This window comes from Fukomys damarensis, unplaced genomic scaffold (genome assembly GCF_012274545.1).
Source record: "Fukomys damarensis isolate Sample0158 unplaced genomic scaffold, DMR_v1.0_HiC HiC_scaffold_19, whole genome shotgun sequence".
Taxonomy (NCBI): Eukaryota; Metazoa; Chordata; class Mammalia; order Rodentia; family Bathyergidae; genus Fukomys; species Fukomys damarensis.
This window is the reverse complement of record NW_022900931.1, coordinates 66,902,801-66,919,229: the sequence shown is the minus strand read 5'-3', so window position 1 is coordinate 66,919,229 and position 16,429 is coordinate 66,902,801. Positions and strand designations below refer to the sequence as shown.

Below are 16,429 nucleotides of genomic sequence, written 5' to 3'. Positions count from 1 at the left end.
CAGGGGCCAGGGCCTCCGAGACAGAGGTGGAGCGGCGTGGGGAGGAGCAGGGCCTAAAGTGGAAGACAGAGGTGGGGGGCGTGGACCCCCGCTACTGCCCCTCCCTCCCCTGACGGAGGGGGGGCCGGCACCCCGGGGTGGAGGGAGGAGGGAGCGCCTGGGAGGAGGCCAGGAAAGGAGCCGGGGGAGCTGCGAGGAGGGAGCCCCTCAGAACCCTCCGGAGGGCAGGTCCCCTGCAGGAGGCGAAGGGCGCAGCCCGGGAGGAAGAACGGGATGACCCTGGGGATCGAGGAGGCGGAGCAGGCCACTTCCCCAGGCCTACAGCATCAGCACGCCAGCACCCCAGGCCTGGCCTGCTGTGCCCCGAGAGGGGCTGGGACAGAGCGGAGAAGGGGATCGGCATTCCAGACGGCTGCCGACCACACTCTCCAGCCCCGCGCCCCGAAGGGCCGGACAGAGGCTCGGAGGGTTGCTGGGCGCGCTGAATGCGTGCACTGGCTGGAGCCAGTTGCCAGGGGGAGGGGCATAGGGAAACGGGCGGGGCGACAAAGGGGAGGAGTAACTGGAAGGGACCAGTGAGAAGGAGAGGTTGTGGGAAGGGGCGGGGCTACTGAACTGAGGAAGAGCGATAGGGCGGTGCAGCATCCCCTGAAGGGGAGGAGCTCTTGAAATGAGGTGTGAGGGCGTGGCCTACAGCGAGGGGCAGGGCGGTGCCCCTAAAGGGGAGGGACTACTGAAATGCTTGCAGTGGTCGGTGTCCTTCAGTGGGAGAGAGTGGGAGAGGGAGGACGAGGGGCAGGAGGGGGAAGAGGATGGAGGCCAGGGCGGCAGGGTGGGGCTCAGCGCCGGCCTCAGCAGGGCGAGGTGGAGATGTGCAGGTGGTCCGGGTACTTGATGGCCGGGGGGTAGTTCTGCGTCATCTGGATGGAGACGTCGCTGGAGATGTCGGAGGGGCTGCGGCCGCGGCGCCAGGCCTCGGGCTGCAGGAACTGGCCCGAGTAGTCGGAGCAGTCGCTGAGCCGCGGGCGGTAGAAGGCCGGGTGCGGGCGGTACATCTCCTCCTCGGCGTAGCGCTTCGTGAACAGGTACACCGACATCACACCGGCCCCCTAGGGTAGGGCAAGGTCACCCCAGAAATCAGGCGTCCCGGCCCCTCCTCCTCCAGGACCCAGGGCGTGGAGCTCCCAGGCCCCTTCTCTCCGGGGCCCAGGTTCGCCCAGGTTCGGGCCTCAGCCCACTCCCTCCTCCTGCACCCGGGATCAGGCCAGACCCTGCCCTTCCCACTCCAGGTGTGGGCCCAGAACTTCACCTCTTTGAGCAGGAAGGAGGAGGCCGCGAAGGCAAAGGACCAGCCGTAGCGGTAATGGAAATACTGCTCCGAGCTGCTGGGCCTGTTCATGACCTCGTCGTTGATGCTGGAGATGTAAAGGACCAAGCCCACCACCAAGGAGAGGCCTGGGGAACAGAAGGACGCCCTGGGCGTCAGCCAGGGGTCCAGGCCCGCCCATTGCCTCCCCTCCTCCTGCCCACAGAACGGACCCTCGGGAACAGGCTGGCAGGGAGACGCTGGAGCTCAGATATTCGCGGGCAGGGGCCGAGGCCTGGGTGGGGCCTCCCTGGAAACATCAGTAACAGTGGCTGCTCACAGAGGTCTCACTCAAAGACCACCCCGAAGGGCCGGGGGTTTAGCTCGGTGGTTCCACCCCCTGCCTCGCAAGCGCAAGGTCCGGAATTCAATCCCCAGTACCAAAATATAAATTTCAAAACAGCGCCCGACCCCTGAAGGAGCCACGCGCCATCTCCGCGAGCGTCTGAGGAAATAGAGGCCCGGGGAGAAGGTGGTGAGCAGGGGTGAGACTGAAAATTCTCAAAAGGCAGGCGTCTCTCTGAAGGTGCACTTGGCTTTGAACAGCAGCCGTGCATGCCCAGGGGCATCCTGGGAGACTCCAATGCACCAGCCCTGACCAGCGCTAGCTGGTGTTTGCCAGCCTCAGATGCCTACAGAGAGGCGTCTGTGTGCCCAGCGCACCCAGCGCAGAACCGAAATCTCTCTGTGTCTCCTGAAAGGGTCAGCATTCAGTCCAGTGCAGTTTCTGTTTCTGTGCAGTTCAGGACTGGCTTATCATTCAAGGGTTGGAATCATTAAATCAAAAAATTAAATCATTAAAGGGTTGGAAAATAAATCAAAACAAGAACAATGTTTTGTAGCCTGTAGAAAGTACTTGAATCTCATTTGGTAGTTCTTCGAAAAGTTAAAAGACAGAATTTCCATATGACCCAGCAATTCCACAACTAGGCACCCAACCAAGAGGCATGAGAACAGAGGTTCACACAAAAATGTCTACCAAAGTCTAGCAGCATCACTCATAATAGCCAAAAAGAATAAACAACCCAAACTTCCACCATCAGATGAATGGATAAAGGGGATGTGTTCTATCCAGAAGGAATATTATGCAGCCAGCAAAGGGAGTGAAAACTGGTTTATGCTACAAACGGTGGATCTAAAAACTGTGCTTTGTGAACAAAGACAAACACAAAAGATAACAAATAATGCGACTGTGTCACAGCCAAGTGTCTAGAATAAGCAAATGCATGGAGACAGGAAATAGATGGGCATGGCCAGTGCGAGAGTGGAGGGCATGAGGCTTTCAGTGAGAAGCACTTAGTTCATTGGGAAGTGAACTAAGGAGATGGGCGCACAGCTTTGTGGAGCTACTGAAACCCACAGAGTTATGAACTGTACATTGTGAATCATAGATCAAATTTTAAAAGTATGTAAAGTTTGCTGGGCATGGTGACGCTCGCCTGTGATCTCCGCACTCGGGAGGCTGAGGCAGGAGGATTACTGGTTGGTTACGTAGTGAATTTAAAGCCAGCCTGAACTATTCTATTGAGACTTTTTCTCAAAAACAAACAGAAAAGTGGGCCGGGGATGTGGCTCAGTGGTGCTGCACCTGCCTGGTAAGTGCAAGGTCCCGAGTTCGATTCCTACTACCAGGAACAAAACCCAAAAAAGTATATGACCTTCAAGTTTCTGCACCTACCAATAAAATGTCCTGGCACACAGCCCCACACTTTTGTTCTCAGCTCCTAGGACCATCTTCCTACTGCCTGAGGAGAGCCAAGCTCTAGGACGGGGACCTGCCAAGCCCACACCGACTGCACCACTGGCTGGTTCCTGCCAACCTCACCAGGCCACTTCCCCCTGCTGCCTCTGCGCAGGCCCCGGACCTCCTGCTCCTCCTCCAGTTCCTGGAGCACATTTCTGCCTCAGCCTCTGTTGTTGCTGTTCCTGCCTGGAATGCCCTCTCCCCACGCCTGGCTCTGCCCCTCCCTCCAGATCCCTCTATCCTTGTCCCTTCATAACACAGACCTAAGATCTCTCTGCTTAAAAAACAAAACTGCAAAACAACAAAACTAGGCCAGGGATTTAGCTCAGTGGTTCTGGCAAGCGCATGGCACAAGGACCCAAGTTCGATCCCTGTACAAAAAATAAAATATAAAACAATACAGCCCAAGGCTGGGGATGTAGCTCAGTGGTACTGTGCCTGCTGGCAAGCACAAGGTCCTGAGTTTGATCCCCGATGCCTCTGAAAACACAAAAGCAAAAAACAGCCCAGCATGCTGTCACAGGCCTGGGATCGCAGCGCTTGGCAGGCTGAGGCAGGACTGCTGTGAGTCGTGGCCATCCTGCGCCACACAGTGAGACCCTGCCTCAGAAATAAATGAATCAGGGCCGGGGATTTGGCTCAGTGGTTCCGGTACCTGCCTCACAAGCACAAGGACCTGAGTTCAATACCTGGTACTAAAAAATAAATACATTAATTAATCCATCAGTTAATTAATTAAAGTGAAGCTAAAGAAAAGAAAGCTCCCTCCGTCCAGCTAAACACATGCTCCTGGGAGCTCTGACAAGATGCCATTCCACATTAATCAAAGGGCTCAGGCATCCACAGCCTCACCAGTGGTGTCCTGCGGGCTAGGACAGGCCACCCTCTGTACCGCGGGGACGGAAGGCTGGCAGGACCCTGGAGGAGTGCGCTGGCACCTACAGAGCCACACTGGTCCCTGCCTTCCCCCTATATCCCGGGCTGGGATTCTCCCTGGACGAGAGAAACAGGAGCAAGCTCGCCACGTGTCACGGGAATGAGGAGGGCAGCAGAGCACGGAGAGCCATCCTGGTGTGCAGCCACGCAGCAGGACAGGTAGCCTGCAGATCACATGAGGCCTGGTGATTGCTCCAGACCACATCACTAAATAATAAAAAAGTAACAAGGGAAAGAAAGTGTACATAGTGGCTGGGCTTGGTGGTGCACGCCTGCGATCCCAGCACTCGGGAGGCTGAGGCAGAAGGATCACCACAAGTTCCAAGCGAGCCTGGGCTACACCGTGAGTTCATACACAGTCTGAACTACATAGTGAGATCCTGTCTCAAACAAACAAAAAAGTATATTGTAGTATCTTTTTTTTTTTTTTGAGACAGGTTCTCTCTATGTAATTTATGTATGATTCTCCTGCCTCAGCCTCCTGACTGGTGGGATGACAAGTGTGTGCCACCATGCTAGGCTCTGTAGTATGCTACCTTTCAAGCAGGAAAGTGGGCATATAAACATATATTTGATTGCTTCTTGGCCTTTTGGCTAAGATCTACTGTAAAAATACATACAAACATCTGCTTACTTTTGCAAAGCATCAGAGAAAAGAAAATAAACCAATGTGGCTGGTTACTTTTGGGAGGTAGGTGGGAACAAGGACAAGATGGGAGGAGTACATATTTTTATATGAACTCAGTAAGGGAGGGGAAACTAAGACAGAATATAGCCGGGCATGGTGATTTGGGCCTGAAATCCCAGCTTCTGTCGGGAGGCTGAGGCAGGAGGACTGCCGAGAGTGCAAGGCCAGCTGGAGCTACACAGGGAGACCCTGTCTCAAAACAGACACACGTGCTGGGAACAGCTTAACAAAGGGCACTGAACTCCCTTCCTGACAGTCCAGTGGGGGACGTTCTGGACCCCAACACCAACATGGATGTGAAGGCACATCGCATACTGGATTCCCGAAAACACGAGGCCATACTGATGTCTGTTAGAGTGAACAAGAGAAGGGGCAGAGGGTCATCTCGGTACCAATTCACCTGCCCAGGCAGAGCAGCAGCAGGAGCACAGCAGTCCTAGCCCCAGCAGGGAGTCACCGGCAGGGTCTCCCCAAGGCCAGGTCTGAGTCACGCCGGCCCCGCCGCCCCAGTGACACCGGCAGACCCCGTCCAGGGCAGTGTCCTGCTGGAACAAAACGCCGGCCACAGGACACTGAGGCCTCCCAGAGCCCCGGCCACTCTGAGGCAGCAGCACCCAGCACTGAGGAGAAGCAGAGCTGCCCCAGAAGGGGACAGGCCCGACACCAGCCAGGACGCCGAGATCCTCCTAGAGGGGCTCTGTGGGGAGGTGCAGGACCAAGAGGCCTTCTGGGGCCATGGGCCACCCCTGAATCAAAGAAAACATCCAGCCTGTCTGTCAGTTATATGACTGGAGGAGACGGGGCGGGAGAGGGGACAGGAGCGGGGAGAAGCAGCTCCAAAGGCAGGGAAGGTGTCACGGCTGCCCAGGGCCTGAGGTGGCCAGAAAGCCAGGAGGAGGAAGAGATGGGGCAGGGCTGGACACATCTATTAAACATCTCACCATCCACAGTGACACAGCTTGCTCCTTTTAAAGAAAAACATTAATATCTTCGTCTCTTTCTGTCTTAAATATACACACACACACACACACACATATGTGTGTGTGTGTGTGTGTGTATATTTAAGACAGAAAGAGACGAAGATGGAATAAGAAATACAAAGCATGACCCTATATAGTATCCTGATTTGGAGAGGAAATGCCTACAAAAGACAGTTTGGGGTAACTGGCGAAATTTAAGTTCGGTCTGTGCTTTAGATACAGGAAGGTACTGAGCCTGCTGTACTTGATTTTGGTGCTATGTTTCGATAATAAAGTGGCTCAGACACTTGCTGAGCCAATCAGGGGAAGGGTTTTCAAATTATGGCTAGGTGGCTCCATGTGTGCACTTGTGCACAAATGTATTCTACAGGTATGTACCACGTGTGTACACACATGTAAGCACACATGTATAGAGATAGTGCACATGTGGCAAACTGCTTCACAACCTGGCTGGGCATGCTGACCCACGCCTGGAATCCCAGTACTCAGGAGGCTGAGTCAGGAGGATCACCTCGAGTTCAAGGCCAGCCTGGTCTAGAAAGCCAGACCCTTCCTCAAAAAAACAAACAAACAGGGCTGGGGATGTAGCTCAAGGGCACTGAGCCCACCTCATAAGCAAAAGGTCCTGAGTTTGATCCCCGGTACCGCAAAACAAAACAAAAATCAACAACAACAACAAAAAAAACCAGTGAGGGTAAATGAGATCTAGGAGTTCCTTACATTGTTTTCGACATTTTTCTTCAGCTGTACATTTTTTCTAAAATAAAAACGAGTATCCCCCAAGAAGATGTTGTCCAAGGTGCCAGGGCTGCTGGCCCTTGGCAGAGGACAAGCCTGGTGTGCTCTGGTCGGTGACACCACTGCCCAGGCCGTCACCTCACCAGCTCGGCCGCCACTGACGGCGACACCTAGCTCACAGCTGCTTCTGACCTGTGCTGCTGACCTCACCTAACCCAAATGTCACCGAGCCCCAGTCCACACCACAGTACCAGTGACGGGGGCACCGGCAGGAGGTGAAGGCCGGTGAGGAACCCCGGGCAGTGGGGAGCATCCACAGCACCCACGTCCTGCAGTCCGCGGAGATGGGGCCAAGGCCCCTGCGAGCTCACAGTGACAGAGGACAGAGCCCCGTCACTCAGGTGGAGAAAGCAGCACCACCGAGGCAGGAAGCGCTCCCAGGTCCGCCCAGCTGCTCCTGGGCCTTGGTTAACAGCAAAACACAGGGGAGGATGAGGGGCCAAACCACACCATGGAAACGGGCTGGGGACTCCTAACCACAGGTGACCGGATTCACCCAGCCAGTCAACCGAAAACCGGAGGAGGGACGCACAGACTAAAGGCCGCTGCCGAGATCTATCAAACCAGGGCACGTGTGAGACCTGGGTCCTGATTTTGCAACAGACGAGACCAGCGGGGGAGATGGAATGCCGTGGACGCGCGAGGATCTGAGGCCATTGTCCGGATTTTTCTGGCCTTGGTAGTGGCGCTGTGGCTGTAGTAAACAAAAGAGTACTTCTAACTCAGAGATCTACTGAAATATCTGTGGACAAAAGAAGCTGATGTCTGAGGCTGACTAAAATGAGGCAGTGAAGTACAAAAAGGGGACAGGCCTGTGTGACTAAATCAGGCTCTGCCATATGTTGGCGGTGGCTGGAACCAAGGGAGGACGCACAGGATTCCCTTACACTCTCCCGTCAGTATTTTCAGGGTGAAATGCATTTTGAAAAGTCAAGGTTGTTTCATATATATACATATATATATATATATATATATACATACATATACATGTATATATATATATATATATATATTCATCTAGATTAGAAGACTTATTAAGTAAATGCCATGTGTGATCTCCCTCTCCACCTCTTTCTGCTCAGGACCAAATCCAGGGCCTCACATATGCTAGAAAAGTGCTTTACCACTGGGCTACACTCCCAGACCTAAAAAAGACATATTTGTGTCTCTAGAAACAACTAGGGCAGTGTGAACTGGACTCGCCATATTGTAGAATTATTGTCAGGTTTGTAGGTTGTAGTAACTGTGTCATGCACACAAATGTCCATATTCTTAAAAAGATTCATACTAACATTTGGCGCTTTTTAATTTTCAGTTTTTCAGGGTCTTGCTATATAGTTCAGGCCAGCCTTGAACTCACTATGCAACCCAGGCTGGCCTTGAATTCACAGTGATCCTCCTGCCTCAGCCTCCCAAGTGCTGAGATTACAGCCGTGCACCACCATGCCCACCACACCAACATTTTTTAACAGAGATGAACAACTATGATACCTACAACTTACTTTCAAACGGCAATAACTCCCCCCAAAAAAAGGAAAAGTGTGTATGGTGTGTGTAAAAAAAAACAAGAAGAGGATGGAGGAGAATAAGGATACGACAGAGAGAGAGAGAGAGAGAGAGAGAGAGAGAGGGAGAGACAGGGAGAGAAACAGTTGAAAATCAGGGTGATCTAGAGGGGTGGGATAAAATTACAGCTCCCTGTGGCTCTCCTTTTCCTGGACCTCTCTGCTTCTCTCCGAAGCACTCACCTCCAGCTGACTTTATGTTCTCTCTCCCTTCCTTGGCACTGTACTCCCCCACCCTGGGAGGCGAGGAGCCCACAGTGCCCAGTGCCGGAGCGGAGGGAGACACCTCGCTCTCTCCCAGCATTCAGCATAGACACAGCGTGCAGCAGGCCCAGCTGAATGGGCAAATACCCACCCAGAACGGGGCTTCCGGGGAGACACGCTCGGCTCTCATCTTTCGGACCCACTCTGAATCCCACCATTCCGCATCCTCCCATGACGAACTGGTGCTCACTCCGGGCTGCACAGCTTCCGGTTTCTAGCATTCCTTTTTCTTTTCCTCAGTACCGGACAGTGAACTCGGGACCTTCACACTAAACTACTTTCCATCCTCCTGCCTCAGCCTCCCAAGTGCTGGGTGGGATTACAGGTCTGGGCCACCACACCCAGCATATTCTGCCATTTTAACACCGGGAGAATCAAAGGAGTGCTGCGTGCTTGGTGGAGAGGAACCTGAGGAGGTCCTGGGAGGTAGGTGTGCTCAGAAGGAGGCCCAGAAACCAGTCACTCCAGTGCCCAAGTCAGGCACGGGGTCACCAGGGCCCTCTCATCCCTCAGAAATTGTCACTCACCTCATCACGCCTGCTTTATGTCCTTTGATTTTTTTTTTTTTTTTTTGAGACTGGGCCATGCCATGTGGCCCAAGCTGGCCTCAGCTCACAACCCTCCTGCCTCAGCTTCCTGATTATTGAGTTTGCTTTCCTTCCTGAATCCCTCATAAATCAAAACCATTTTGTGCAAGCCAGATATGGTGGGGCAGAGCTGTAATCCCAGCACTTTAAGAGGCTGAGGCAGGAGGATCAAAGTAGGTTTGAGGCCAGCCTGGACTACGTAGTGGTTTTAAGGTCCTACATAGCAAGACTTGGTCTCAAAAAAACAGTGAAAAAGAAATGAAATCAGAGCAAACAAACCACTTTTTGTGTCCTGAAGTCCTCTGCTCCAGCTCTAGCCTTATTCTCTGTGTACATCACTGCTCCAAAATCCTCATCTTCCCGCTGCAGATATGGTTCTTCCTAAACCCAGGAGGCTTTATTCCTTCCCGCTCCAGACTCTTCCATAGCTCCCTTCTTCCCATAGGAGAAGGCACCGCGGCTCCAGCCTGACACCAGGTCCAGCTATGCCGAGGGCCCACGTTCTACATCACAGCTCTGAATGACAAATTCTCCACCAGGGAGCCAGAAGCAGGGTTTGAAGAAAGAAACAAATGTTTCCAACAACGAGGAAAAGACTTCTTGTGGGGCGTGAGGTGTGGGAATTAAACCTAGGCCTTCACATTGAGATACACCTTCAATCCTCTTTTTTTATCTTATTATTATTTTGAGACAGAGTCTCACGAGGTTGCCGAGGCTGGGCTTGAATTTGAATCCTCCTGCCCTAGCCTTCCAGATGGCAGTAACTCATTCTTATGCTTGCTTTTCTTCCCTGGCCATTTCAAGTGGCCGATTCTGCAAAAATAGCTTCCCTTTCTTCTTGTTCTACCTGTGTTTCTCCTTGCTCTCTCTCTCTCTGCAACCGAACTCTCTTACTCTCTCCTCATCTCCTCAACTACACCTGCTCCATCTTTCTTAGATCGCAATAGGCAGGAACCACCCAGATTCAGAGCTCAAAGGTCCAACCTGGCCTGTGAGCTGCCGCTTCAGGACCACGGACAGCGGCCCGGCGTGGCCCTCACCTTGTTGGTCTGCAGGCCCTCATCTGGACACGAAGACCTTTCCACCCTCAGCGTTTTCCTTTCTGCACTCGAGACATCGCCCTCACCCTCGGCATGGCCTGCAGAGCTGCACGCCCCACACCGCCACTGTCCGCCACTGTCCGCGCCCTGCGCCCGGGAAAACAGTGGAGGGGCCCCGCCTTTCCGAGTTCGCCTTCTGGGTCAAGGAGCCTGGAAACGGAAGGGAGCTGCGATAAAGCCCGAGACGTGAGTGTCATCCCGCTCTGCCAGGCAGAAGAGGGCAGGGCCGTGCTGGGAATTGCCAGAAAAAGCAACTGTGAGGAAGGCAGAAGTCCGAGCGAGGACGAGGACGAGGATGGGAGCCCCTGGGAGGAGCTGGCCAGGCCAAGGTGAGGGCGCACGCGCATTTCCAGGGCAGAGCGCAGCGGGTTAGCGATGCTGAGAGCGAGATCCTGGGCCTGGTGGACTTGGGCGCATCCTATCGCGGGAGGGTGGGGAGGGGATGCACCGGGGGCAGCGCTGAGTCAGGCTCCCCGGCTTCGCTTAGCACTCGGCTGCCGGTGACCGGCACAGCACCGGGTGACTGCCATGGGCGCGTGGGTCACGTTCAGGGATCGCGTGACTCTGGGGCCCATACGCATCACTCGCGTGGTCTGGAAAGAGAAAACCAGTGTCCCTGGCTTCATCTCCATTCCCCCAGCGAAAGCGACCACACACGGGCTCTATGGTCTCCTGTCGATGTCCGGCTCTCTACCAGCTGCCCAGTCCAGCCCACACCCTGCAAAGCCCTCCTTCCTTTGCCCTCTTTCCTGGGAGCCTGAAGGCCGCTGGGGAGGTCTAACCCAGGGTGACTCTGACCCTTCCCCTCAGCCGCACAGCGCAGAGCTCCATGGCTTCACGCCCTCAGTAGGAACTGGGGCGACAGAGCCCCACTGAGCTCAGGTGTTGGCTTTCTGTTCACCCTTGTCTTCTCCTTTCAGTTTCCTTCGTGTTTAGGAGTCTTCACTTTTGCAAGGCAGTATAGTGTCCTGGAAAGGACCCTGGGTCTCAACACTGCATTCACTGCCAACAAATCTAACCTCTAAGATGTTCTGTTGCCTCAGTGTTGAAATGGAAATGTTAATGGTACCTACCAAAAAATGAGACCACAGGGCTGGGGATTTAGCTCAGTGGTTCTGTCGCCTGCCTTGCTAAGCGCGAGGTCCTGAGTTTGATCCCCAGTACCAAAAAACAAAAACAAACAAAAAATGAGACCACAACTCAAACCAAAAAAGGGTCCCTATGCCATTATAGGGTCAAGAAAAATAAATAATTGCTTCTTGGCCTTTTGGCTAAGATCAAGTGTAGCAAGAAAAGCAAATAACTTAATTCATAGGACTCAGAACTGCCTGGGCCCTGACACCACCTAAAGTTTTGGTCACCGCTGTTACTACTGCATTTACTTACGTAATCATTTATTTCCACCACATATCAAGCACTTTTTGTTATAGCCCAGGCACTTTATATCCTTGATATAACCAGCTCAGTGCTGGCCAACTACCATTTGTCCTACCACGTGTGTTTGTACAGTTTGCATCCTAAGCCTGGCTTTTGCATTTTTAAAAAACTGGCAGGGAGGAAAAAAAAAAGAATAGCTCATGGCACATGGAAATTACACTGCCTTCACATTTCAGGGTTCATAACTCAAGTGTGATTCGCAGCAATTCCACACTGGAAGACGTTTACCCCAGCCTTTCCAGCCACAGGACCAGCAAGCTGAGGGCAGGCGTGATGCCTCAGGTCAAGTCCAGAGATGGAGGCTATAATGTGAACCAAGGGAGATGCTGGGCAGCGGGCTCAGCCTCTCGGACTGCTGGGTTAGAAGTCTGACGTCCAGCCTGACCTCAGCCAGTCAGCCCGGGGACAGCGCGCGAGTGCCTGTGAATCCCGACACCCTTGGGCAGTTCCTGTCCTGCCACTGACTAGGCCTGCCATTGACTAGCCTGATTCCATTTCTGTGCCTGCAGACAATGGGGCTTTCTTCATAACGTTTAGGGTAGGCTGAATGAAACTCCCCATGCTGCCTACTCTTGCCCCACTTTCTCTCTCTAGGCCACTATTTTCCATCTGAAGAATGACAGACCTTTTTGCTCCGACACTCTCGCATCACCTTATCCTACGTGTCTTATTTTAGCTCAGCGTCTGGCTCCACACGCTGGAATTCGAGGTTGCACCCTGCTTTCCCTGGAAAAGGTCTCCTCACGTTGGGCTGAAGGCTGGGGGAGGCTGGGCCTGGCAGAGCTGGTAAGGAGCTGAGGAGACAGGGGAGGGGACCCAGTAAAGCTTCCTGGTTACACAGCCGGCTGGGAAGAGGGACCCCAGCCTGCTCACCTGGAGGTGAGATGCGTAGTGGGTTTGTTTCTGAAATATCAGCTCAACGGCATGGTCCTGATTTGAGTTTAATTAAATTGTGATACACGAATCTGAACCACACTGGAGAACTGGGTCCAATGACCTGGTCCGGCCGTACTGGTGGGCTTAGAAGTGTCTGAGTTGCACGCCCTGTGTGGGACAGGACCGGACGGAACGGGGCTGGGCCGGGCTGGGCCTCGGGAGGTGCGAGTGGCTCCAGAGCGCCGGACTTCGGGGCATCTGGCAAAAGCTCACGCGGGTAACTGTGCAAGAGCCATCGGAACCCGCGCTAAGTCACGTGAGCGCTAAGGATAGCGCCCAGTAGGACACAGATCCCACACCCAAGAGCGCTGCCCCGCAGTCAGGAAAGGGCTGTGAACGAACCCGGCACTCAAGCGAACACCATGCACCGAGAGGCATCTGGGGCAACGCAAACTGACTCCCCAAACCGACTCTGAAAAGCGTTAGAAGGGAAAATGGAGAGAAATCACAGGCCCAACAGAGGGAGGTGCGGGTCCAGCGGCGGAGCGCTCACGACTAACCCTTTAGACTTTTTGTTTGTTAAAAAAAAAAAAAAAAAGGAAAACAGAACGTTGTGCAGAAAATAAAGAGCCTTAAATACGGTTACTTACTAAAATATCAAATATCAGTGACGGTTAAGAACACAGGCTCCGGTTGCGAGGCGCCTCCCGGCTCTGCCGCCCACTGTGGGGCCCAACGACGGCTTCACCTCAGCACCTGCTGTCCCTGCCGTCCGCAGAGAAGGACGCTGAGGACCCCCCAGCTCCCAGGTCCCCTCTTTGCGCTCACCGGAGAGGATGAAGAAGATGCCGGAGACAAAGGCCAGGATGGTCCTCTGCGGGCGGATGTGGCCGATATTGCTGATGACAAAGGCGGTGAACACCAGGAACAGACTGACCATGGGGAAGGGCGTGGCCGTGCGCACAGTCTCTGCCGGGCACAGGGAGGCGGAGGTGAGGTCTCTAGTGACCCGCCCACTCCCCGCCCCTCCTGTGGACTCCGCCCCTTGCAACCCCGCCCCTTCCTGTCTGTCCCTCCCACCAGGCCCTGCCCCTTCCCTTGCCCACTCCTGTGGCTTCTTGGAGCCCGCCCCTTCCCGGTCCTGCCCTTTCTCCAGGACCCCTTGTCCCCTGGACCCCTATACCCCTTTCCCCTCACTCAAAATATTCTCCGTATTTTCCGTCACCAAGTTGATCTCTGGTTCTAGGAAGTATTCTGAAGCCACGCAGCGCCCCTTCTCCCGACCTGGTGGGGATGGGAGGGAGGAGGGGGTGTGAGTCCAGAGGTACAGGACAGGTCAGGGTGGGGAGGGGCAGGGCGGAGGGGCGAGGTGCCCTGAGGGTCATGGGTGGGAAAGCAGGTGGTTTGGGATCCTTGGGAGCTGTCCTGGAGACCGTCAGTGGACCCAGGCCCCAAGTGAGGACGGCCAGGACTCCTGGGTCCCCCAAAGCAGATGAGGGCCTGAGGGCCAGGATTCCTACAGGAGTAGGGGCTGGGACCCGGACTTGGATCCAGAGAATAAAGGGTGAGGCGCGGTGGCTTTACAGAAATGTGAACCTCCAGAAGAGAACAGAACCATTTCCTGGATTTCTGGGACTGGGGTTAAGGACTCAGGGGTTCCCCTCCAGACGGGACAGGGGCGCCCCGCACCTGCAAAGAAGCAGACGCGCCAGAGGCCGGCGTGCAGCGCCATCTTGACCTCGGTGGTCTGGTTCTGCGGCAGTACCGTGCCCTCCTCCATGTACAGCCAGTAGTCGGTGCTCACCGCGATGCCCACCAGCAGCAGGCCGCAGGCGCCAAACACGCTGCTCAGCAGGGTCAGGGCGCGGCTGCTGCAGTGACTCATCCTCAGCGGCGGGGGGCGCCCTGCGGGGCCTACAGGGTGGGAAACTGCGGTGGGGACCCCGGAGGGCAATGCCCACTTTGGGCCGTGGAACCCTGGCTAGAGATACCACGTCCAAGACAGAGCCTTCTGCAATCCAACCTCTGGGTCCTCTGACCCTCAGAGATGTGGCATTTGACTCTGGGCCTCAGGGACGGGCCTCCCAGACTTACCCGTGGTGCCATCTGGCTCTGGGCCCAGGTTCCCAGTCCCTGGGGAAGGTTTCCAACCACAGCCCTCAGCCCAGACACACAGATGGTCCGTGTCCGGACCTGGGTCCCAAGTATCATGAAATCCCAGTTCCAATTCTCCCTGACCCAAACCTCCTTCCCCAGCCTGAGAGCCAACTTTACAAAGCAGACCCACAGGAGTCCCCAGCAGTGAGGCCAAGCTGGCGATTGAGATGCTGATATGAAAGCCCGCAGGTTGACTCCAGGCCCCAGGCCCCAACGCTGACTGTGCCTGACCCAAGACACAGCTGTGAGCATGAGGCTCCAAAGAGAGACCTGTCACCTCTACTTGGAGCCAGGGTCCGCATGCCGGGAGCTGGGGAGTTGTGCTTGGACCTTGAGTGCTATACAACTGGACCTGTCCAGAAGCTCTAACACAACCCAACTCCATGCCTTGACGGGTTACATGTGTGTCTAGGAAATGAACTGCCCCCAGAAAGCCCCAAACGTGTCACTAACCAAGGATCCCTAGCCCCACACCCTGGCCTCAGACCTACCCACGGCTGTGAGCAGAGGCTTTTGCGGGCACACTAACAGCCACTTCTAACTCTCAGAACTTCTGCCTCGGGTCCTGTGACTGACCTCGGATTGGTGTTGCAATCTGACATCACAGCCATGATCCAGAACTTTGATTCTAGACCTCTAATTCCGTTCTCCCACCTAAAGGCAAGCCTTGAGACTGCGACTCTGGATCTCGTTTACAGGTTGCCATGTCCTAAATGGGACCCAGACACCTGGAGCCAGGATGGCAACTGGAGACCCAAGAATGTCAAAACCATGAGGGGGGACCCTGAGGGCCAGCACCCCAACCAGGAGTCTCCAGCAATATGAGGCCATCACCCTGAGGACTAGGAGGTCAGTGCTCCCTGAGGACTGCACCCCATCACGGAACCCCCAAATTCCACACCAGAGATTTCAGACCCCAATTTCACATGCTAGGACTTCCAATCACACATGCTCCTTGACAACCAATTTGGGACCTGGACCCCCATTGGACTTCTAAACAAAAAGTCCCCAACTCAACGTGGGGGCTTCTCAAACTACAACTGAAGGCTCCAACCCCCGTATCTGTGGTCCACGTGTCCCAACTTCCTTGAAAGAAGGTTCCTTGTACCACAGAGCCCCATGATGCGGGGAATCATCTTGGGACACCCAGGATAAATCAGTCCAAACCCTCTGGGTCCAGCGACATCCGTCATCTCTACCTATGAAGTTTTCCACCCCAACAGTCAAGACATGAGTCCGCACCACCTTCCTTAACCCGAATCCCCAGGGGTCTGCCCCCCACTCCAATAAAGACCCTGGGGTCTGAGGTCACCCTTCACCTAGAACCCCCAGTCTCCTGAGGGCTTGGGGAGTCTGGGAAAGCAGGGGCAGCCCCTCCTCCATCCCCCACCCTGTGGCTCCGGGACCAGACCACCAGCTGCCTGCTGACTTCAGCTCCAAACCAGCACCCTAAGTGGCCAGCCTCGCTTCCCGGTCCGCCGGGCCTTCGCACCCTCTCCCTCCCCGACCCCTCCCTCCGTCCCAGTTCCTCCTCGCTCTGCCAGGCCGCCAGTTGCCCGTCCTGCAGCCCTGGACCCTTTGGGACCCTCCTCTCGGGCCTGGAAGCTCCTTCCCATCCTGGTCTCCACCTCCCCGGTTTCAGGAGAGCGGACCCTGAGGTTCGGGTCTTCGGAGCCCAAGTCCAAACTCCCTCCAGTCTCTTGGGAGACCGCAACCCCCCTTCCGCGGGACCCCTTTGCAGACTCCAGGAGCGCTCCCCGCGGCCTGGGCCTCCACCCGCACCCGGTGCCACTCGGCATCGGCCAGGCCTCGACCTCCCGGTGCAGCGCTCTGCGACTCTGACCCTGAGAGCTCAGTTTCCCGGCTCCGGACCCTCGGATCCCGTCCTCGGGGATCGGCCAGGCCCCGAGGTCCCTGCGTTCCCCAGACTC

General features: G+C 55.1%; 1 protein-coding gene across 1 annotated transcript; it reads right to left on the bottom strand.

The window, feature by feature from the left end:
* Nucleotides 1-6: 6 nt before the first annotated feature.
* Cacng7 (calcium voltage-gated channel auxiliary subunit gamma 7) lies at nucleotides 7-14,606 on the bottom strand. The gene is made up of 5 exons (XM_010616968.2): nucleotides 14,031-14,606; nucleotides 13,539-13,625; nucleotides 13,170-13,310; nucleotides 1,310-1,455; nucleotides 7-1,109 (listed from the first exon to the last, which is right to left on the bottom strand). Exons 1-5 carry the CDS (start codon nucleotides 14,224-14,226, stop codon nucleotides 852-854), a joined length of 828 nt encoding a protein of 275 aa, XP_010615270.1. The 5' UTR covers nucleotides 14,227-14,606; the 3' UTR covers nucleotides 7-851.
* Between the last annotated feature and the right edge of the window lie 1,823 nt (nucleotides 14,607-16,429).

Excerpts from the sequence above, each read along its gene's own strand:
- Cacng7 (XM_010616968.2), bottom strand. The coding sequence starts at position 14,226 with ATGAGTCACTGCAGCAGCCGCGCCCTGACCCTGCTGAGCAGCGTGTTT. Across the intron at positions 13,626-14,030 it reads GCGCGTCTGCTTCTTTGCAG|GTCGGGAGAAGGGGCGCTGC; the intron begins GTGCGGGGCGCC and ends CATCCCCACCAG. Across the intron at positions 1,110-1,309 it reads CCTCCTTCCTGCTCAAAGAG|GGGGCCGGTGTGATGTCGGT; the intron begins GTGAAGTTCTGG and ends GCCCTACCCTAG.